Here is a 21985-nt window from a genome sequence, read left to right as displayed (position 1 = left end):
GAAAAATGATTCAACCTGCAAAATGAAAGTAGAGCAGGGAGGTATTTATTCTTCTTCTTTTTCTTCTTCTTCTTCTTCCTCTCTTATTCAGGATGAGAAAATTTAATAAAATCTGACGTCAGCTACGCGTCATTGTAATAATCGCACCTTGACCCATCGCAACACGAGCGTATCAAGGGACGAAAAGGGATTACAGGACGTCAATTTTCCTATCCCCGCGTAATTGACCTTGGAAATAGCAAACAACGCAGAGTCCTGTAGCTAAGAGTGAGGTTGATGAAACAACGTTCGACACATAATATACTAACAACTACGTAAAAGAGAAAAAAAGAAAAAAAAAACAACTTCAAGAAACATGCGTGCGTGCGTTATTAATACCTAGGTCAGTGACGTTGGAAACTCGTCTATCCCCTGTAACACAATAAATACAACGAATGTAAATAAATACAACGTGTGTTTTCTTTTTCCACCTCGTATACTCTATATATATGTATATATGTTATATTCACAATACGATTAACCGCCAAAAACAAGAAGACTAAGAAAAAAAAAAAAAAAAAAAATACCTCACAAGTTCAATACTTCCGTTTTCGAAAAATTACGAAGATTTCCAACCTCTACTAACTTCGATCGATGAATTTTGGCGCAAATGAATTCCTTCCCGTTTTCTGTCTCCCCCCCCCCCCCATTCTCTCTCTTTCTCTCTCTCTCTCTCTTACACACTTTCTCTCTATCATTCACCTCGACTCTCGTTCTGTAACAATATTTTTCGAAATAATTGACAGCGCGATATCCGAGAGGAATAAACACGCTGCGACGCCGGCACGTGAACAGCGACGGTGGTCGAGACGATACTGCGAGCTTGTCGGCGTCCCGGCGCCCCCCTCCGCCCCTCTCAGACCCCTCTCCCTCCCCCGCCCACCGTCATTGACCCACCCCCGCACGCAACCGCTACGCACCGCGTACTTCTGTCTCTTCGTCTGTCCGTAGTTACGTTTACCGGGGGTGCCGGGCTCGGCGTTGGAAGGGGAAAGGGGGAGGGGGGAGATCCCTCAGGAGTCACCGGATTCTCTCTCTCCCCGGACGGTTTTCACGTGTTGCTTCGCTGAAATTTTGCCGTACGAACGTATACGGGTATATATTATTTCTCGAAATCCGTTCAGAGGGAAAATATTCAACTGTAGGTATGGAAAAACAACCCATATTCGAATCAGATCTTCTATAACTGTTGCAGAGATGATAATTTCATTTATTATTATTAATTATTGTAATTTTTACAAGCTTACGTGTGTATTAATTTTAATCCCTGATTCACTTCAGATTATATGCTTTTTATAATTATGCAAAATTTTAATGACTGAACTGTTAACATTTGTGACATCTCAGCAGAAACAAGTTTGTATAAAAAATTATACTGTACGCGATTAATGTACTTGTTAGAAATGTATTATGCATATTTTGTCGATTTTGTTAATTCTGGAGAACGTTTTTTATGCGAAAGAATAATATATATATATGTACTGTTACTATTGAAGCGGATTTCTGATATTTTAATGATCTGTTCGATGGTTTCATTATTATTGACGTTAGATGAAGATTGATAATACCTGCATACTTGACGCGCGTAAAGATTTTCGCATGAAAGCATTACAAAATTGTTGGATTACTAAAAGTATCACGTCCATTTTACGTAGTAATACGTAAGAACGTCTGACTCTAAATTCTCGATTCAATATTGCCACCATCTTTCTTCTGTATTGTTTTTGCTTCATTCTGGTGGTTTATATGCGAATATTTTCGAGTAGGTAGCAAAAATGTACGAGCTTACGTGTATTGTCGAGTTTACATATGCATGACATGCAAAATGGCGAAGTAGAAGCGGTAAAAACAGAGAAAAGAATAGCTATATATTTTATCGAATAACCGATTATTTTCCGTCGATACAGTCTGATACGCGTCTGACTCGAGCTGGTAAAATGAAACTTTATGTGACAGACATCGATCATGGATTGAAAGAAAAAGTCCGCGTGTCGCGTTGGTAACGGGTTGATAAACTTCGTCGTTGACGTAGAAAAAAGAAAGCGAAAGAAAGAAAAAAACTTCAAGCGAGGTTTACTCGCCTGAAAGGCTTCTCTCCTTGACTGTGGATATAATATTAATTAATCGCTAATTTTAGCGTGTCAATAAATATATATGTATATAAATTACGAACAGAGATTACAGGCGGATTCGACGGGATGAAAAGGGAGAGAGAAAAGCTCGCGCGTTATACAAGCATACACATGTACAGAGCGTCACGGATCTGGTGATTTGAATAAAAATTGCGTCTCGAAAAGGCTGAGAATCCTTCCCCCTGCGGGTAATCCAATTGTTCGGAATTCTATGTACCGGCCAATTTCAAAAATCAAATTACCTGCTGCACAGGCCGAGACTCTGAAAAGGCAGTAAGAATCGCCCATTTTCTCTCCCTTGGAGAATCAGAGAGAGCATACTTAAAGCGATAAAACGTGTATGAAATTTCACTTCGCTCTTATTCACGATGCCTACACAGAATACATACATTATTATATAATAAGTTCGTTAAAATCGTACCAGCGTAATTTTTTATCCTCCGTTTTCTGAGTCCATCGTTTGACTATATTAACCAATAAAAACAGAGATGGAAAGAATGTCTTTGAATGATGTCTGAAACGACACGCGGATAAAAAAAAAAAAAAAAACGCGAACAACAGCCAAGTTCGATTATGCTAAATTATACCCGTTTCTGTCTGCACGACTAGGGGGGTGGAAAAGCCAATTCCGACTTGCTGTTTAACGTCCAAGTCGACTGGATCGATTTTTGGCTTCGGCTATTCACCCCTGGACAACTTGTCGTGCAGGTGCAAGCCGCCGCAGCGAAGATATAGAAACCAAGCCATCGTCGTGGCGACCAGTTTGTTTTGTTTTTTTTCGTCCTTTTTTGTTCCTACGGAGCGGCATTTGTGACTTGAAATAATGTGACCCGTCCCCGATCGATTGTAAAAGCACTGTTCAATTCGTGCATATTTTTGAATAAATTTCATTCCTCCGAAGGTTGTTCGATCGAATGGAAATTTCATTCCAGAGAATGATCAACCTTAGAACAATAAATTTTTTCATTGAACGCCGGTATAAATTGGTATACGTCACGCACGGGTCGTGGAATAAGTGATAAATTTGATGGAGGATTTCCACTCTTTCGAAATGGTTACTTCCCAGAAATTTATGGAATAAAATAATGTGCGTATGCATAACGCAAAGATTTTCCAACTCGGTTGAAATTCAGCCGGTGATTCCTGACATAATTGATCACAAATTTGTGATGACAGAATCGAGCCTGCAAGAATTGGATGACGACAGTGTTCAGCAGCGAGTGACCGTGTTTCGAGAACAGTTGTAGCCTCGCTTTAACTTATTGTTAGCTGCTCCTCTCGCATCATCGCATATTACCCGCGGAGCTTTGTACACGCGGCTCCCTCGTTTCTGACTATTTTCACGCTCTGCGGCGCAACACAATCGGCTTAATTGCAAAGTACAAACTTTGCGGCCTTTGATAGCTGGGGCTTAGTTGTGAAAAAGATTAAAAATGTAAAAGCAAAGTCCGTTTTTACCGGCGCAAAGCTTTCTCTCGAGCTGCTTACGAGCGCGTTTCGGAGCGCATTTCGGACGGAACTTTCTACTTGTCGGAAGTCGCGAGCGGAGCGAGATATTGATTGTTGAGGGTCGAGGGAAGCTCGTATTTAAAACGTTTCTCATTTTGCTCGAAACACTCTGCACGCCTGGAGAGACGAGAGGAATATGGATACAGCTATAGCTGTCGAGACGCAAACAGATACGGACTGAAACAAGGGAGCGGAAAATGTCCTCGGAGAGAAAATGAAGGAGCGATAACAGCGTCTCAACTTGAGTGCCAACTTCGCTGCGCACTGTTGCTTCGCTCTTACTAACTTAATAATTTTGAACATCGCGCGTGTACCAAGAGTTAAGAAGACGAGAGGCCGCTCTTAGCGCCTTGAACTGCCGTTTTTTTTTTTTTTTGTTTCGCAAGAAAGGTACACGTCGTGAGACACATTATACTTACGGTACTTTCTCACGGTGTTAATGCCAAAAAGTTGATTTTCAACAGCTTGGAAATTTGCAAGTTTTTCGGAAATCGTTCATCTCACATCGTTTTTTTTCTCTGTTTCTCTCTCTCTCTCTCTCTCTCTCCAATTGAAACTTTAATTATTGTTATAATAATTAACTATTTGAAAGGTACGTACATAAAAGAGAAAAATAAAGTTAAAAAAAAAAAATCCACCCTGATATATTATATACGGATAATATTCTGAACATAGAATTAATTCCTTGTGAAAAGTACTGTTGGTAAAAATCGTAGCATGAATTGTATATGACCTGGGCGGATTTTGAAAGTGATAATAAATCAAGATACGTGTGAAAATGTAATACACCTACCCTAATTGAGCGCCGGTGATAGTCAAAGAAGCGATTGCGTCTCTCATCTAATTGTAAGAAGCACATTCACCCATGAAATTAGCACCACAGTCATCGGGGGTTATTTGATATACTTGCTGGGGCACGGTTTTAGACTGTACGTCACAAAAATCCGTTACAGACTTCCGGTTCGGTTTACGGGTGCGTAGAAAGGTCTGGAAGCCTCGTTTTCATCGTGGAGAGTAGACTTCTCTCCTGTCCGCAGTACATACATTCTAATTAAAAGTTGCGGCATCCCTCGGGGAGTTCCGTTGTCATTTTGTGCGTATTATATCAGCTGGGTGCAGACCGAGAAATTGTTTCTTCGTTAGAGGCTATAAATTGCTACCTAGGTTTTGTCAGAGGAGCAGAATTTTGCAATTTCATTAGGTTCGTAATAATCCCAGGAGCTCCGGTGAAGTTTACTTAGGTAACTTTTGTTCTTAAGATTCGCATGTCACGGGTCAGTGAAAGTAAATATCACAACACCGAGTATCCGGTATTGGAAGGTGAAATTTTGTTTCAGTGTAAAAAAAAAAATGAAAAAAGAAACAAACACCAACAAACCAAAAGGGTAAAGAGTAATCCTCGTACAGAGAAGTTGATTTTCCATGGCTCGCCGAGCTATACTCGACAATTTTCTGCAGTGTGTTTCACGTATCAGCGGTGCAAAAAATTCCTCGACAACCCCTATTCTCGTGACTACCCTCGAATCGTGTAAATGTTATTTTTGCGTTAAGGCTGACGTGTTTTTTAGGCTTGATAAAAAAAAAGAAAACACCGAAAAACTCGTCCTCGTACTAATTATAGAAATTTTTAGAGAAAAAACTCCGTTCTCAAGCAGTCAACGATATCAAAATGTCCGTTATCGTTCTGCCGCGTTGAGGGTCATCCATCACGATGTCCGTATAGCCTGACCACATGGCCCATGGTCAAGCCTCACTATTCACGGTTCATTATCAGCTTGACAAATTGAAATCGGCAGTGTTCGTTCCGACCACAGCAGACAGCAAATTAGTTCATCCCGTAATGGTCGCTCTGCATTGTGACGGAAATTGTTACACTGTGTTATATTAACGCGACTACTCGGAACTGGTGCGTTGAAATTTTGCGAACCCTTTGACGCGTGTTCGCAGTAGAGAAAAGAGTGTTACGGTCGCTTGCAAAGGGAGGTGCACTGATGATTAAATAGCGAAAAGGGGTGAAAACTAATTATCCAGTTCGTCAGTCTTGTATGTATAAAAAAATTTGAAAAACTCGAACATCCTTGAAGGTACAAAATTGATTTGATGATGAAATTTTCGCTCGGCTACTCAGCTAAATTTGGGTTTTGGCTGGGAAAAAAAAATACAGGTATTCGAGGGTGTGTGCGCAGGGCTGTCAGAGACAATTTACCGTGAACTTAGGGACTCAGCGCCTACGTAGGAGGAATTTGAAAACGCTTTCAGATTCCCCATTTATTTTCCGGCCATTTATATATTTTATGTATGTATATATACGTACATAAGCCTCTCCTTCCGACTGGGTGAGTTTTTATCGCAGTCAATTCTCCCCCTTTTATCCGTTTCTTCGTCCTTCTCCTCCGGCATTTCTAATTTACATTCGATTAGCCAAACTTTCCATGGAATGAAAGCAGACGATGGATAATGGGTAGTAAATCCACGCCCGCTGTCAAATGGAAATTCAATGGAAATAAACAATCTTCAAAGTAGTTGTTGAACTCTGCTCATACGCTACCCTGTTTATTTGTAGCTATTCATTCAGTTTTTACAAAAGTAACAATTTTTTTACTGCTCTTCCAAGGGTTCGGATCTACGAAATTGATTGGCTGAGCTTTTTGTATTTAATTAACTCCAAGCTCTGACTCAAAGGAAAAGCTCTCTGAGAGGGATAACCTTTCTCTTTAATTACTCATGCCTCGACTATCTCCGGAATAGTACCTTACAGTTTACGGGGTCAAAGGGCTCAGACATCTAATAAGTCCGACACATGTTGCTTTTATTGCGAGAAAATAACGGCGAGGCAAAAGTGGATGATATTGATCAAAGTAAATAGAGATAACAAGGTTGCGCAATGTTCTTGCCAGTGTGTTTGGAAAAAGTTCGTTTCTCGTCTATGAAATATCGGAGAGCATCATTTCTGCTAGGATGATAAATAATTACATTCGTTAACGTGAAGAATGGGGGTGAGGCGGGGGATTGGATTTTTGGATTTCGCATCCCGACTGAATTGCATTTTAATTTGAAAGAATGAGAAAGGTATTTGAAACCGATAAACATTCACAGCTGCGATGTAGTCCGAAATTGAACGAAGGTTTAGAGTTTCGAGCACCGCTGACTCGTTGTCAGTCAGGCATGTCAGTGTTGCAAGTTTTTATGACATTAGGAGGGAGCGATGCGAGAAATCGCGGCAAACATGCGTCACTGACCTCATATAAACAAGGATCAATATTTCAACGCATGGAAATTCTCCAGTTCGCGAATGGTCTGATCGTTGTTCCAAAAGGAGACATCTTGTACACGGGGATTCGCCCTTGTACCGAGATCTGGGCATTTATATTGAAGGAATTGCGATGTAGCTCAATGTCTTGTCATCGATTTCAGCCAAGGGTGAAGGAAAAATGTTTACATCAGGGCGACGGAGGGAGAGGGAAAACAGGAGGGAGATATTGGAACCGGGAAAATTATCCCTCGCGCAAGAGCAACGCATGCGTTTGCCGTTCCAATATGGCGGACAGCAGCCTCCGGATGGAATGACTCTGTCCAACTTTTTCATTCGGGAAGATGATAACGCGCCGAAGGAAATCTGAGCTTAACGGATCCGCGATCACCACTAAGCCCTGTCAGCTGTACTGTCCTTTACAAAGAACTGGCGTCGAATTATGAACCGTGAAAATTGCGTCATCGTGTTCATCTCCATCTTCGCCATGCTTTTGGCCGTCTCGAACGGTGAGTGAGTCCATCATTGTCCACATGAACAACAAATTGCGAGCGTAAACGCTTTGTGAACGTATAGATTCATGTTTACTTATAGTAGAAAATTTGATGAGATGCGTCGTTTGGAGACTTGATGAAATTTTTCAACAGCCGGGAGCATAAATATGCCTATTTATTTATCGATTAGTTGGAATTTTCAGCGGCTATATACGATGACTTTAAATTGTTTCTTAAAATTTTAGGCGCTGAGCAGCCAGAAAAGTTCGAACATTCTTTCATTTGTTTATTCGTCTTGCAGGCCAACTTATGTCGAAGGAATTGCATCGGACTCACGCAGCTTCCGAGAGACCGAACGACCTCTGGTGCTACCAATGCGACACAATGGACGACGGTGAGAAGTGCTTCGATCTCGTCGGCAACCACAGTTCCCTGATGCAGAAATGCAAGGATGATAAGCGCATTTGCACGGTGAGTGTGACGGTGGTGATTTTGAAAAAGAACTTACGGAACGGCTGATTGATCGCTATTTTTTGAACATTGACCTTCGGTTAATCGCCGATTAGTCGGAGAGAAAAGCGGATCAGGATTAGCTTCCGTAAATTGCGCTTCAAAGTTGTATTAAAAAGTTATCCAAAGTTCAAGTGGGCTTCAAGCTAGATTGGCTCAAATTTCAGAGGAATCGCCCTTTCGAGAACTTTTATCACCGTGGACACGAGCTTTCTCCGGTCGAAACATTTTAAACAGTCATTTAACGATAAAAATAAGCGTAATCAAACTTCCAAGCGATTTATGAAAAGTACCGTGTTGTGAAAATTGTTGTGTTGCCCGCAGGTGAAAAGGGTTTCTTACACAACGAGCACCGAGAATTCAACTTCGGTACCAATGATGTGGTCGTTGGAGAGGAACTGTACAAATAAATGCGAGGCCGGCTGCATCGTGATCGGAGAGCGAACAAAATTGTACGCTTGTACAGCTTGCTGCGAGAAATCACTGTGCAACACCGGAAAAGGAAGAGCATCGGATCTGTCGACAAACAGGATAGGACTTTTACCCGGCTTGATAATCCAAGGATTATTGACCGCCATTATGTATCCATCGTGACAGTTACAATAAACTGAATTTCCACCTTGACGGTTGTCTCAGAATGGTTTAACCAGTTTCTAAACTGCATTCAGGTGTTGCCAGGGGAACCTTTTATCAAACCATCATGGAAGGAATGTGACCTAGAGAAAGTGTTTAAGGTTCTTTTAACCATGCTGGTAAAATTTCACAATTGATACCTTCTCGTCGCATTTTCTCATCGATTGGAATAGAGAATTCATTTTCAGTAGGTCGTTTGGGAGTTTCTTGAGGAAGCAAGCTATCAACTTACGTTTAAAGCTTGCACAACACAGCAAACATGAAACTGACCTGCCGCCTGTGTCACCAGCAGTGATGCTTCAAACAATGATCTTGTCACTGTCGAGTGTGCTTAATCATTGACCCCAACGATGGGTTATAAAATGGAATACTCGACGAGGTGGTAAGAACGCGATGTAACTGGTAAGCTTATGCTGGAAATGCCTCCAGTAGTGTTTAGGTTGCCACGCGGTGCGTTTGCTGTTTCCGAACAGTGTTCAGATGATCAGGAATGATTTTGAAAATTTTTACCTACCTCTGTCTCTTCGCTGCAATTTTTACCGCTGGCTTTGGCAACCGCAGAGAACGTTTCAAAAAAATTACCACCTGCGCGACTACCATAATTGAGAAAATCTGCCCCAATTGCATCAGTGTCGGTCTCACAACGCCGGCAAGGCGATCCTGGCAGGCGGATGTCCTGGTTACCCACTTTTCTGATCAGTCGCAGACCCAGTCGTACGTGATGACCAAGCACACCATGGACCGTCCCAGATACGAGAACCCTGCATTCGATAGAGTCGGTATGTACCTGGCGAACACAGAGGTAGACGTCAAAATAACGTTCAAGCATTTCCGGGTCGCCAAATCGGAAATGCAATACATTGTTTTGGTGCATTTGAACCTGAGTAGTTTTGATCTCGCGGGTTACATCGGGGCTAAGATTCCCGGGGACTGGCAGATCAACAAAGCGTTGGGAATTATTTTTATAGGCTTGTTTAAAGGTGAGTTGCAAGTGTTTGGAACACCTGTTAAAGTGCCTCGAATTTGGAGTGCCAGAAATTTCGAGAAACTAAGTATCTGCGATCACGGAGTACCGAGCACCGATTCTCAAATTACCGGATCTGGCAAGACTGTCGTGAAAGTGGTCATTATAACGACCCATCGTCTATCGCTCATTGAGAAAAAAGCTAATGTGGGCGGCATCGTGGGAGATTTGATGGAAGCGTGGGGAAAAAAGTTGAATCTCACACCGAAATATTTTTGGAACTTTAAGGCAGATCGTTTTCTCAATTTCCTTGATCGGGACGGGCTTCGTATGGTTTTCGATTTGCGAGCCGCATCAAAAATGGCAACTCCCAGGTCATTTTCTTCTTTGACAATGGAACAAGGCATTTGGGTAATCGCGAACAATTGTAAAGATAAGAATGTTTTGTTTCGACCGTTGAGAACAAATTTGTTGTGGTACACAGTGTTGTTGATAACCTACGTAGCTATCATGTTGTTCCTTTTTCGACATATTCCTGTGGTCAGACTTGTACTGCACATGTTTGGTATTTTTTTTGGAGTTGGTGTCAGTTGGTGGCCGAAAAAAATATTTCATCGTTTTCTGCTGGTGTTTTGGTGCTTCGGTTCTTACATACTCGTTCAGGGTTACCTCGCTGCGTTGACAACTGACTTTTCGGCGCCGGCTTCCTGCAAGACCTTCCGTACCGTGACGGATCTGATGGAGTCTGGAATGGATACCTACTGCTCTAAGATTTCAAAGAATTTCTACTGTAGCCTCAACAGCACAGCTGGCAACTACTCGTGCGATAAGTGTACGTTGCGTGAGAAAAACTGGCTTTCGCACATCAATCCCAAGAAATTACTTGCTGACAAATCCTGGCGACCATTTGCGTTCACCACGAACAAGAGAACGTTCAAGAGTCGGTTTAACTTCAAACCGTTCACCAAAATGGAAGAACGAATCGGAACGTGGCCCGGTATGATTTACACAAATGCAAACGAGGATATTTTTAACAAAATGGTAAATGTGTCCCGGAGGGTGTTTCAATCCGGTAATTACATGCACGCGCTTGTCAAGTATCCGCATCGTGAAATTAGTTTTGGTAAATCTAAGCGGAACGCATTCGATATATCAGACTTCAAAGATGTCGCTATCATTCTTTACGTCGGATGGGCATGCAGTATTGTCACATTTGTTATTGAAATTCTGGTCAAACGGTACGGTAAAAATTAAATCTCTTCACACTGCATTCGGGTTCATAGTGAACGTAACAAATTAGAATATTGAACAGTCTAGAAACAGAGTAAGTCAAGATTATTACACAAACCTCTTATTCACTTTTTTAAATTATGCGATGTCTGGTATCTGGTGTTTCTACGGGATCCACTGCAAATTTTGGTAAATTATGCTTGCGTCTTGGAACTTCCTCTCGTTTCCGTGTGTCATTGTTCCTGTGTTACTCAATACCTAAAACATCGATGGAAATAAAATTGAATTACTTTTCTTTAAGCGTTTTACAGGATATGATTATTCCTGAACAATGATTCACTACAATATTGAACGATGTAAAAATTCCTAATAACTTTCCGTTCATACTTTGTGTTTTCGTGTCACTCGATACTTGGAAGTCGAAGGGAAAGAAGAATGATCCTATCTATTGCTGGTAATGGAGGCTGTTACTTTGTTCCTCAGTTAACGCTGGACTTATTTTTAATAGTGGTTGTAAAAAATTGCAACCTCAAATTAGAGCACGTAAAGTGCAAAGAGTTACCATCGCGGTTACCCCAGGAAACTATTGGCTCATAAACCCGCAGTGGGGGTTGAAATCGATGTACGTCGATGGTTAGTGGTTCGGAAATCGGCGTATTTAAACTCTTGACAGTCGAAAAGATCAAAGATACACCCAAGGATTTTCACCGGTCTCTAATGTTTCCACAAAATATCCCATACGACTGACCTCCCAGACGTATTATTATTATTATCTTATGCATTAGATGGCTATCCCATCTTTTTGTAATAGAGGTTCTGATCATAAGATATCGCAACAATTTAACTTCGGTCTGATACCGGTTTGAAATTGTAGTGGATCTAATGAATTATAGCTTTGTCACGTGTTTTAGAAACAGCTTGAGTTACGTCTTAATGTTTTCGTAGTTGACAAAATAAAGTTCGCTTTGAGCAAATTACTTTCACTGTACAGATTTCGTTAATAATCATGAACCTGTCCCTCCGATGTCTTCGAATCCACTTCCAACATTTTGGTACAAAGTGTTGTAGGTATTCCGTTGCAGAAAATATCGAGCCACTTGAATCAAGCGGTTAAAAATTTCCAGTACATTATGCCTTGATGCGAACTATGCTAATGGAATCTTCTCTGATCGGCGTATCAATCTTTCTTCTCACTGCTTCTCGTCACCGTGAACACTGTTTGCTCTGTCGTAGACTTGTCCTCTCATAAAGCGTCCATTATTAGAAACTCCCGCCTGCTCGAGAGTATGTGTGTTTGATGTAGTACATGCTCGGCTCCGTCCGTCCGTAAGTAAACGCTACCATCAAAGTATTTTAAGTATACTTGTAGACCTCCATGTGGTAGCCAGTTGCAGCGTGAACGCGAACGGAGGAAGTGTAGCTTTGTGTAATTAACAGTGAATTGAAAATACGGCTTAACTTCAACGGCACATAACGTGTCGGTTGGATCATACCAAAAAAGTTTGATCGTTCGCAAATCGTTCTAGCAAAGTCGTTCGAATAATCGGTAAGACTGTAATTACTTCCAAGTTCGCAAATGGGGCACGTAAATTACATCCACATTATTTTCATCTTCTGGTCGTTTGACAGTTTAAAATCGCAAAATCTCGACGATTTTTTAACATCCATCGACCACATCCAGTCGTATAAAATCGTTTATCCAATAATTGAATCGCCGGAGGGACCGCGGGTAAAAAGGTCGAGTGTAGAGGCAAAGTCGTTGAGAATTTCCCTCGACGATTGGACTCTGGAGACGTCGTTAAACGAGCTCCTGATCATCTCACCCAGTTTTGTGGCACGGCGAATCCTTCCCCGCGGGAAGTTTCAAGGGCGACGAGACGCCGTCGACGAGGATCCGTTATCCTGCCAGGTCCGTCGTGGGTTTGTTATGGACCAGCCGGAGTCCCTGGTTGCGATAACCGTCTGCAATGGTCCCTGGATTTACGGCATCGTCAACGTGACTGGCGGGACGTTTTTCCTCCAACCGCTGTCAGACGGACGTCATATTATTTACGAGTCAAGGAAGACTTTGAATATGGATTCGGCGAAGACGCATCCCTTCAATTCCACCGAAAATATCGAGCCACTAAACAATGGCCTCGAGCATCTGCCTCGCGACGACTATCTTCGGCCGAAAAATTTCAATACATCCAGTGCAAATGACATTTTCCTCGCCGCCTCGAGGCTCTCAGAGGCGGTGTGGTCCGGACCCGATTCAAGGCACGGGAGGGACGAAAAATTTTACATAAATTCAAACACGGAGCTCCCTCAGCCGAGAAACTCCTCATCCTCTTACCCCTCCGGCGTCAAGGAACGAGTCAAACGAAATTTGATGGTCTGCAATACCCAGGAGTTCCATAATCTGACCGGGGATGTTATCGACCTTGAACCGAGGCTGCGGGCCGCTCAAGAACGGGATGATGAAAACTTCCAACTCCCTGTCGAGAAGGACTCGGAATATGTTGAATACTTCTACGACCGGGCCTGGGAGCGGAATAAATTGCCTAGTGAGTATCTTCGTAACACCGCCAAGTTATCATTGTGTTCAATTTCCGAATATTTTCTATTCACAAGCATCCGTTTCTATCTCTCTTAGAAAGAAAACCGATAACTGGGGAACCGCGTTCGCGATGGCTAGAGATTGGCATTGCTGCGGATTATTCGGTGGTCGAATTCCATGGCTCAAGGGTTCAACAATACATTTTGGCTGTCTTCAATATCGTACGTATTTGTCCCACGCCATTGAGTAAATGAAATATCTGTAGATTGATATTTCTTATAGAGACTTTAATGTACATGAAAACAATCCACTTTATAACGAACGAATGTTTTTGCGGTGATGTGCGACATGCCGCATTATATTCTATGCGATATTCTGAATAGAGTCGCTAAGTAATGAGCAAAGTTAAGCTAACTATAATATTTGGTCTTACTTTACTGGATCGCCACGAGCTCGCTTGATAATTAAACCGCCTTTAAAATTGTTCAACATGGGCGTAAAAACCGCGGTCACAAAATATTTCGCGGTCACTACCCTGAGCACTTATAATTTAACTCGTGTGTGACGAAATAAATGTTTCGAACGTAGAAGCTTATGTTTAGACATCGAATAGTCGGTGATAAAACGACATCCTCCTTAATGGAAGCTCGTACGCTAATTTTCCTTCCAGTATCTCACTCTTTGTGTGTTCAGGTGAGCGCGATTTATAGAGATCCATCGTTGGAATCAAACATGAAGCTGGTGATAGTCCGCATGGTTTTGTACGCTGATAAGAAAGACGGTATGGTGAGTATATTTTGTAGTCGTTAGATGTTTTTCCTTAATCGAGTTACTATTCCATCTCGTCAGTTGGTATCCCGTTTGGTTCGTATTACAGGTTCGTCGAGGAAACGCTCGAAGGTCCTTGGAGAACGTGAATCGTTGGAATAGGAAATTTTTATTATCCTCAAAGAAGAGTCACGACGTCGCGGTTTGGCTGACACGTCTCGATCTTGGCGGTCCATCCGGCTACGCGCCTGTTTCCGGTGTGTGTGATCCTGCGAGATCTTGCGCGTTGAATCGTGACGAAGGTTTGACCAGCGCGTTCATAATTGCTCACGAGCTAGCGCACGTGTAAGTACTTTACTTCGGAACAATGATACTAGTAACAATCAGCCTGGTAACGACTGCCTCCTCAAAGTCATATTTTGTATATAAACAGCACCCACCTGTGCAATTACGGCAGTCATTACAGGCCCATATTACGACGACTCTTGTCCCAAGTTGAACGGTTTGATTCGACGAGAGTTATAAATCAATCATGACGTTTAACACCCACGCATTTACATTGTAACCGCATGTCGATTCATTTCTCACAGGCTGGGCTTAACTCACGACGGAGACCAGGCTGTAGGAAATTCTTGCGGAGATGAGGCCTCGATCGGAAGCGTCATGGCGCCCATGGTTGCGGCTACCTTCCACAGATTTCACTGGTCAACTTGTTCGAAGAAGGAATTCCATCACAGAGTCAAGTGAGAAACCTTTTAAAGTTGATATGAAACACAAGGTGGTCATGTTTGAAAAACGTTGTAGGCAATGGGAGTGCCTGCTGAACCAGCCCGACGACCACAACGCTACTCTCCTCAGAGCCACCATTCAGACGACGTTTACAATGGACGAGCAATGCAGAATGGAGTTTGGAGACGGGTAAAAAAAAAAAAAAAAAGAAAAAACTCCCGCAACAACAACCAGCGATCAATCACTATCAAACACTTCACCTTTTCCTTAATTTTTTTTCCAGATACAGTCTTTGCAGGTCCTTCGACCTGCCCGAGCCGTGTTCGCATCTCTGGTGCGGTTACGGTAACACTTCCCAAATTTGCAAGACGAAAAAGGGTCCCCCTCTCGAAGGAACCGAGTGCGGTGAAGACAAGGTGAGGGTTGGGTCGACACTACAGTAAAAGTGAAATCGTTCAACGCTAACTTTCCCAAGGTCTCATCCTTCTTCCTTTAGTGGTGCATCAACGGCTACTGCGAACTCGTTGATCGACGACGTTTTGGCCTCGGTCCAGTTATCCACAACGTCAGAGACGGCGGCTGGAGCGGCTGGGGTCCCTGGGGGAAGTGTTCGAGGTCCTGCGGTGTCGGCGTTCAGTTTCGTTCGAGGAAATGTAGCGATCCAACGTGGGTCCAGTTGAAGGGGATGTTTAGCCCTTGTGTTTCTTTTTAAATTAAGAGAGAGAAAAAAAGATTCTGTAGCTTGCACAGCTTGATTGAACTACCCGACTGACCGGTTTGTGAACGCCCTTTGAACCGTGCATTCTGTTTTCCGTCACAGTCAAATCCAGTTTTTGGTAAAAGCGAGTTTTTCACCCTGCAAGCATAATTCTGTCAGTCTCAGACTCAGAGCTTTTTTAAATTTTTTAATTCGCAGTCCTGCCTACGGCGGTGCGGACTGCGAGGGGGACAGCGAGGAGTTCAAAATCTGTGAAATTATCCAGTGTTCAGAGCGGATTGACCTCAGAGCCCAACAGTGTGCTCGACTTGGTATACTTATGGGATTTCCGGTGCGCTCGCTGATGTACAATTCAACCTGGCTACCCTACGAACCCGAAGAGGATCACCTCAAGTGCCAATTAGTATGTCGAAGTCGGCAGACCGGGGAGATCTATTTCAGCGGTGAAAATCTTGTCGACGGAACACCCTGCACCTACGGAAGCTCAGATATTTGCGTCCAGGTAAACGTAATCAAAGTGCGCGTAAAGTAACTTTTAAAAACGAAATGAGAATACGCGAACGAAGAAAAAACCCCGGGGAATTGTGATAAGCCAATTACAGCAGGAAAGTTCGTAGAAACAATTAAAGAATTTCAACGAGATGTTGATACTTCCTGTGCCCGAACGAATGTCAGCATCGTAATTGCCCAAGTCTTTGGCTAAAGACGTAGACTACTAAATAGTGAAGTTGATTCGTTAAATAGGCCCGAGGTGATTGATTTTGGTTCGTAAAAATTGACATTTAGTCTACTCTCACACGGTACAAAAGAAATTAAATCGGAGAAATCGTCCTGGGATACCTTCCTTGTCACTGGCTGAATGATTTTAAAAAAAGTGTCGTTATCATTTGTCCAGGGAAATTGCAGCAAAATGGGATGCGACAACGTGATGAACTCGACCGCACTGATCGATAATTGTGGCGAATGCGGGGGCCGGAACGAGAACTGCATCAACGTGACCAGCGGCTATCAGCGCAAGCTGCGAAGAGGTTTAAAGCCCATATCCGATAATCCGTTAATAACTGCCACGAGCATACATGCACTTCGGCACGATTACACCCCACACCCCAATAATCTCCCCAGGGATGACTCGGCTTGCGGTAATTCCTCGGTCAGCATACAACGTCAGGGTCGAGCTGACTCTCCCTCGTCTTGCTGTCGGGCAGCTCATCGACGTCGTGATAACGATACGCGACAGACGTCGACGGCGCAACGACATCGGGACCTTTGACACCTCGGGACGGGCCGACGTCCTCGTGGTAGAGGGCGCAGCTTTCCACCCCCAAAAGCTCGGCGACACTTACACGATATGGTCACGAGGCCCAGTTTTCACCGAGATCGTTATATCCGTAGGTCTTGTCAGACAAATCTCGTCTTGTCATATCCGAATTTCGCGCTTTCTTTCGCCCCCGAAACTCACCTCAAGGGTACGCTTTCAGCTCGGCGTTCCCGACGATCTCCTTCGCCTTGGCCTCTCACTTTTCATCTCTTCTCAGTACTTCGTCAATCGCCACGAGCAGAACGCCACCGTCGGATACTCTTGGCTTCCTGGAGGATGGGGTCCGTGCTCGGCGAGCTGCGGGGGCGGCACTCGCCATAAGACTATCGCCTGCAGGGATGATGTCACAGGGAAAATTGTCCCCAGGAGGAAGTGTTCCTTGACCGTCAAACCCTCGCTCGAAAGCGAAAGGTGCAACCTTCTCAGGTGATTTGCTTTTCATCAATCGGTATAACTGGAGTGAACATCGTTCATTAATCAACGTTTCAACATTTTCCTGAGACAAGGATGACTGTTCAGTTACCCGGTGTTCTCGTTTCTTCTAACGTTCATGCATCGGTGCGTCCAAGTTCTCTTTTTCTTCTACAATCGCTGACTTAGAATTCGAATTAAGTTCTAAAAAGTTTGAACAGTCCACAACTCACGAATGAACTCTGTTATGCAAAGTCGGGAGAGAAATTAAAATATGGATTGAATCTTGGTACATTTCATTCCCGAGTTGTAGTTTATAACAAAGAAACATTGAAGAAAGGGTGTCGATGGTTCCTGACTCGGTATTTCCAAAAGCACAAAAGTAACTTGAGTAAATGGTGCCTAGTCTGACTTCTTTTGATACGAAAACCGTTCCGCTTCATTCAACGATATCAACGTTGAAAATGTTTTCAACATTTCAGCTGCGAGTTCAAATGGATTTCCGGTGAATGGGAAGAGTGTACAGCGACGTGCGGTTTGACCGGCATCCAACACAGGCAACTCTACTGCGTCCATGTGTCCGTGGACGTGACTAAAGTCTCGAACGACACGGCGGCAATTATTTACAGGGATATGTTACCTCCGGATCGATGTGGACCACCACCCCAGGCGGAGAGGGAATGCAACAGAGTTCCGTGTCAGGGTCGCTGGCTTTTCAGCGCCGATTGGTCACCTGTAAGTCGTCAAAGCATAAGCAGGAAATTAGATCCAACGGTGTTATGACCTACCATAGAACGGAACATTTTGCGCTCATTTATTCAGAAATTCATCATTAAATAGCGCTCTAATGGTAACTTCACACCAAAATTTGTCTCACAGTGATATTAATTTATTTACTTAACTGCGGGTAATCGATGCTGTTCAATTTTTTTTTCTTATTCTTCTTGTATTCTTCGATCTTGTTTTTACGTTCTTTTCACTTTCCAGTGTTCTCAGAGCTGTGGCCGTGGCATACAGACTCGTTTAGCTCGATGCGGACCAGATGAGCCGACGGATTCTTTGTTCGATTGCGGAATCGTAGCACCGTACGAATTTCGACCGTGTAAAACGCTCGACAAGCGGAATCCGATTTGTTTGGAGTCTTGCAAAAGTGACAGTAGCGAGCACTGCTCACTTTCGGTTCTTCGTCGCTATTGCGAGGTCCCGGACTTCAAACGGAGATGCTGCCTAAGCTGTCAGCAGACGTGATTGAAGGTTACGGCACTGCGGGCAACAATTATTCGATTCGACAATACGATGTTAAACTTTGTACATTTTACAAATACATCTTTGATCGGATTTGAGATTGCTTAAATTTGTTGCTTCCAGTGTGAGCGATGAGTTTTTTCTTTTTTTTTTCCATTCTTCTTATAACTTAGCTATTAGCTTGACTATCAAACGAATGCCAGCTATTTGTTTCACTGTAAAATTAATACCTGATATCAACTGTATAGACTAGGATTTTATTTTTATGTCAAGTGTACAGCGCATATTATTTTCAGATGTCATTATAGCGGTAATTAATAACAATACAATTGATAATATTATTGAATAAAACAATATTATATAAATTATTATTAAACATGCCAAGAGCCGAGTAGCGGAGACGGTGAATTTGTAAACAATACAAGGTGAAGTATTATTGCATATGTAAGCGTGTTCAAATTCAAATTTGATTACTTTCTGAAACAGAGGTGTTTTGTTTCCTGCTATCTCATGATTAACACACAATGCGATCACGTTAATAAATTGATTTTTCCTACTCCTCTGGTTAAAAAATTGAAACTCACGTGACGACGCGACTGGATGTGATTTATATTTTCTTTTAACTTCGATATGTTTCGAATTTATTTATATATTCCGCTTTTAAGCCAGTACGATATTTAATCTACCGACTATAAGCAATTTCGTCACGAAAATTTGTACAAGATTTACCGTATAAATGTAAGTTGGTACTTTATTATAGCCGTCAGATGCAGAGATCGTGATGAAATATGCACTTAGATGCAAATATTTCTCAACAACGTTGTAAACATGTATCTCCTTTTTATTTATATTACGTTTTTCGTTATCTTCATAGTATTGTCTTATTTTGAACTGGGTCGTATTTTTTTTTTTTTTTTAATCTTTTTTTTTCACCTACAACTTCTACATATATATATTCATACATCATATATAAATGTTTATACGTGTAAGAATGAGAATAATTTTCAACTGCGTTCGTGTTTCTATCATACCTATATTACACTGTCCGTATATTTTTTATGACTATATTATTATTGTAATAATTCGTAATTTAAGGTCATGTGATTTTCTTTCCTTTTTTTTTTTACAATATAACATTGTGTGGGTGTGTTTTTTTAAACGACGTTAAACGTGGGAAACTTGTTATTGTTCGTTCTACATATTTTGAAAGGTCACATTTTTCATTCATCTTATCGCTATTGTACGGATATATTACTACTAATATAAATCCGCGCCTAAAAATCTATATCATTATTGGTTTTTTTTTTCTTCTTATTTCTTTTCTTCTGTCCTACATCATGCAGTTGTTAAGTATATACTATATACTATATATGTATATATAGTATACATATTATACTCATTAGATATAAATAATTTTTACAAAAATATGTATTTTCGAAAGGTAAATTTTCAATCATATCGTGATATACAACATTTACCCTAAACTATCTATATTCAAGTAACGAAGACAGGCTTTAATTTCAACGTACAAATTAGAAAAATTTCAACTCAAGTTATTCTGCTATATATATTCGTTATTTATTCGCATATATTATTCATTTTCTCAAGCATTTCCGGAAACAGTTTCATTGAACGATCCGGATACCGTCAGCATAAAAACCGTGACAAAATGTCGTCGAATCGAACGAATTTATTGACAAAGTTTTGTTAATCTTATTTCCTTATTTTTTAGTCTTGAGTTTTTTTTTTTTTTTTATATGCTATCATAAATCTACGCGTGTCGGTAAACCTACGAATTTTTAATTCATCTGCAAAATTTTATTTCACCCGAACGATTGTTGTGATTAAATTTTTAATAATCAGGTAGGTGTAAAGGAATTACGTTTACGCTTATATTACGTATAAATTATCTTCTCTCTTCGATAAAACAACTTTACAATAAGTATATTCATCGGTGCATATTTCATTTCAAAATAGGCTAATTTATTTCGATGGAAAATCTGTATATACGTGTATATTTGTAATATAATATACTCTCAGCGGTTTGATTAACGAGTGCTACGAACGTGTATAGTTTAATCTATCTTATCAGCGACTCTTCGAAAGCTCATAGGCATGATGTCCTATAACATACGTGTTTGTTACGCGTGAACTGGTTCAACGGAGTCGTACGTGATTATCATTACATCGTTAATAAATTTTTTTTAATAGTTACGCCGTCGTTACAGATTCCTGGCTATCGCTTTAATAAGTGTAATATATATATATATATATATATATATATATATATATATAACACTTGGGAATAACAAAATTTATCGTGATGGGGTTACGCATTTATGTTCTTCAAAATATTGAACGACGCTTCGTCGACATAACTGTTTAATTCATTATTCCGACAGTAGACATAGCTTATATATAACGTATAAATATTTGATTTTTTCTTTTTTCTCAATAGATTTCTTTTTGTTCAACGGAAATAATTCTTTTAACATAGTGATTCAACACCTCGATCTCTGTTATAATTATGTATTTAGTATATTAATAAATTACTATCGTTATCATATACACTACTTACACGTTAAATTATAGCTTACACTTGGATATTTGCTTAAGAATACGTTATTTTTGGTAGATGCAAATTCTATTTGTGACGTTATACCCATTATTATAATTCTGCAAACGTGTATAATAATCACGATGGTTTTCTATCGTCTTGTGATATTACACGATTATCGAGTATTCGTATGTATTCGCTAGTATGTATAATATTATATTCATATGTATATATTACACTTATATAATATGCAATGATTGTTATATACATTATAGTGTTACTATAATATATATATAGATATATTTATACGCGAATACGTGAACGATTTTGGGGAAGACTAATCATCGTCAAGATTTAATATAATGTATATGTATATAGATTTCTTATATTAATTCCATTATATCTATACATGTGTATGTGTATATTTGTATTTTTCTCTTATGATATTTTTTCTCTCAAGCGCACGCGATTTTTATTTCATAGAAGAAAAGAATTGAAGAAGAATAAATACCGAAATATAGATTGCAACAGGCGTTTGATTTTCATAAATTATACATTATAACTGGCACGGATCTAATCTTGCCACGAATTTTTCTTCTTTTTCGTCTGCAGTAAACGTCGCAATTGTGTTTTATTCATTGATCAAATCTGATTTACAGACGTACGACTCTTTATTTTTCATTTCGCGATAACGTTGACTTCGGTTTTCACAACCGCTCTACATAGTTTCCGGGAAAGGTACCGAAGCATCCAGTTCTTTGACTCGATCCAACAAACCAACCGTCGTCACATTTCTCCATAACGTAAACCGTGTCTCCCTCCTTTAACTCTAATTCGTCGTCGTTTTGCGGCCTGTAATTGTACAGAGCCCGATATCTGTAAGAAGGGAAAAGGGTGCCGGTTGAAAATTAACCAAGTATCTTTTGTTTTTCTTCGCAT

The 21985-nt window shown here is 41.0% G+C and overlaps 4 protein-coding genes across 8 annotated transcripts in view; 2 read left to right on the top strand and 2 right to left on the bottom strand.

Moving 5' to 3' along the window:
• LOC107225150 overlaps positions 1 to 4603 on the bottom strand; it is a 51628-nt gene extending 47025 nt beyond the window's left edge. The window contains exon 1 of one of the 2 annotated variants that reach the window (XM_046742727.1): positions 4474 to 4603. In XM_046742727.1, coding sequence (XP_046598683.1) covers positions 4474 to 4520 — 47 coding nt within the window. In that variant the 5' untranslated portion in view covers positions 4521 to 4603. Of the gene's footprint in view, positions 1 to 741; positions 841 to 4473 lie in introns of those variants that run through there. The other variant, XM_015665507.2, reaches the window with a different exon arrangement.
• A 2581-nt stretch (positions 4604 to 7184) lies between these two features.
• On the top strand, positions 7185 to 8558 carry LOC107225154. The gene is made up of 3 exons (XM_015665518.2): positions 7185 to 7439; positions 7726 to 7895; positions 8259 to 8558. Exons 1-3 carry the CDS (start codon positions 7373 to 7375, stop codon positions 8526 to 8528), a joined length of 507 nt encoding a protein of 168 aa, XP_015521004.1. The 5' UTR covers positions 7185 to 7372; the 3' UTR covers positions 8529 to 8558.
• Positions 8559 to 12133: 3575 nt separating this feature from the next.
• On the top strand, positions 12134 to 19047 carry LOC107225148 (A disintegrin and metalloproteinase with thrombospondin motifs 3-like). Its single transcript, XM_046742720.1, has 14 exons — positions 12134 to 13307; positions 13397 to 13521; positions 13994 to 14086; positions 14178 to 14413; positions 14659 to 14811; positions 14873 to 14986; positions 15081 to 15213; positions 15294 to 15463; positions 15714 to 16017; positions 16411 to 16543; positions 16638 to 16903; positions 16994 to 17259; positions 17727 to 17979; positions 18232 to 19047. The coding sequence occupies exons 1-14, from the start codon at positions 12338 to 12340 to the stop codon at positions 18490 to 18492; spliced, it is 3477 nt and encodes a 1158-aa protein (XP_046598676.1). The 5' UTR covers positions 12134 to 12337; the 3' UTR covers positions 18493 to 19047.
• Positions 19048 to 19370: 323 nt separating this feature from the next.
• LOC107225152 overlaps positions 19371 to 21985 on the bottom strand; it is an 89304-nt gene continuing 86689 nt past the window's right edge. For all 4 annotated transcript variants that reach the window (XM_046742697.1, XM_046742700.1, XM_046742712.1 and 1 more), the window contains one exon: positions 19371 to 21922. In XM_046742697.1, the coding sequence (XP_046598653.1) occupies positions 21754 to 21922 (169 nt within the window). In that variant the 3' untranslated portion in view covers positions 19371 to 21753. The remainder of the gene's footprint in view (positions 21923 to 21985) is intronic.

Source organism: Neodiprion lecontei, chromosome 1, assembly GCF_021901455.1.
Source record: "Neodiprion lecontei isolate iyNeoLeco1 chromosome 1, iyNeoLeco1.1, whole genome shotgun sequence".
Lineage (NCBI taxonomy): Eukaryota > Metazoa > Arthropoda > Insecta > Hymenoptera > Diprionidae > Neodiprion > Neodiprion lecontei.
The sequence above is the reverse complement of the archived record's forward strand: the minus strand, read 5'-3'. Positions and strand labels throughout refer to the sequence as shown.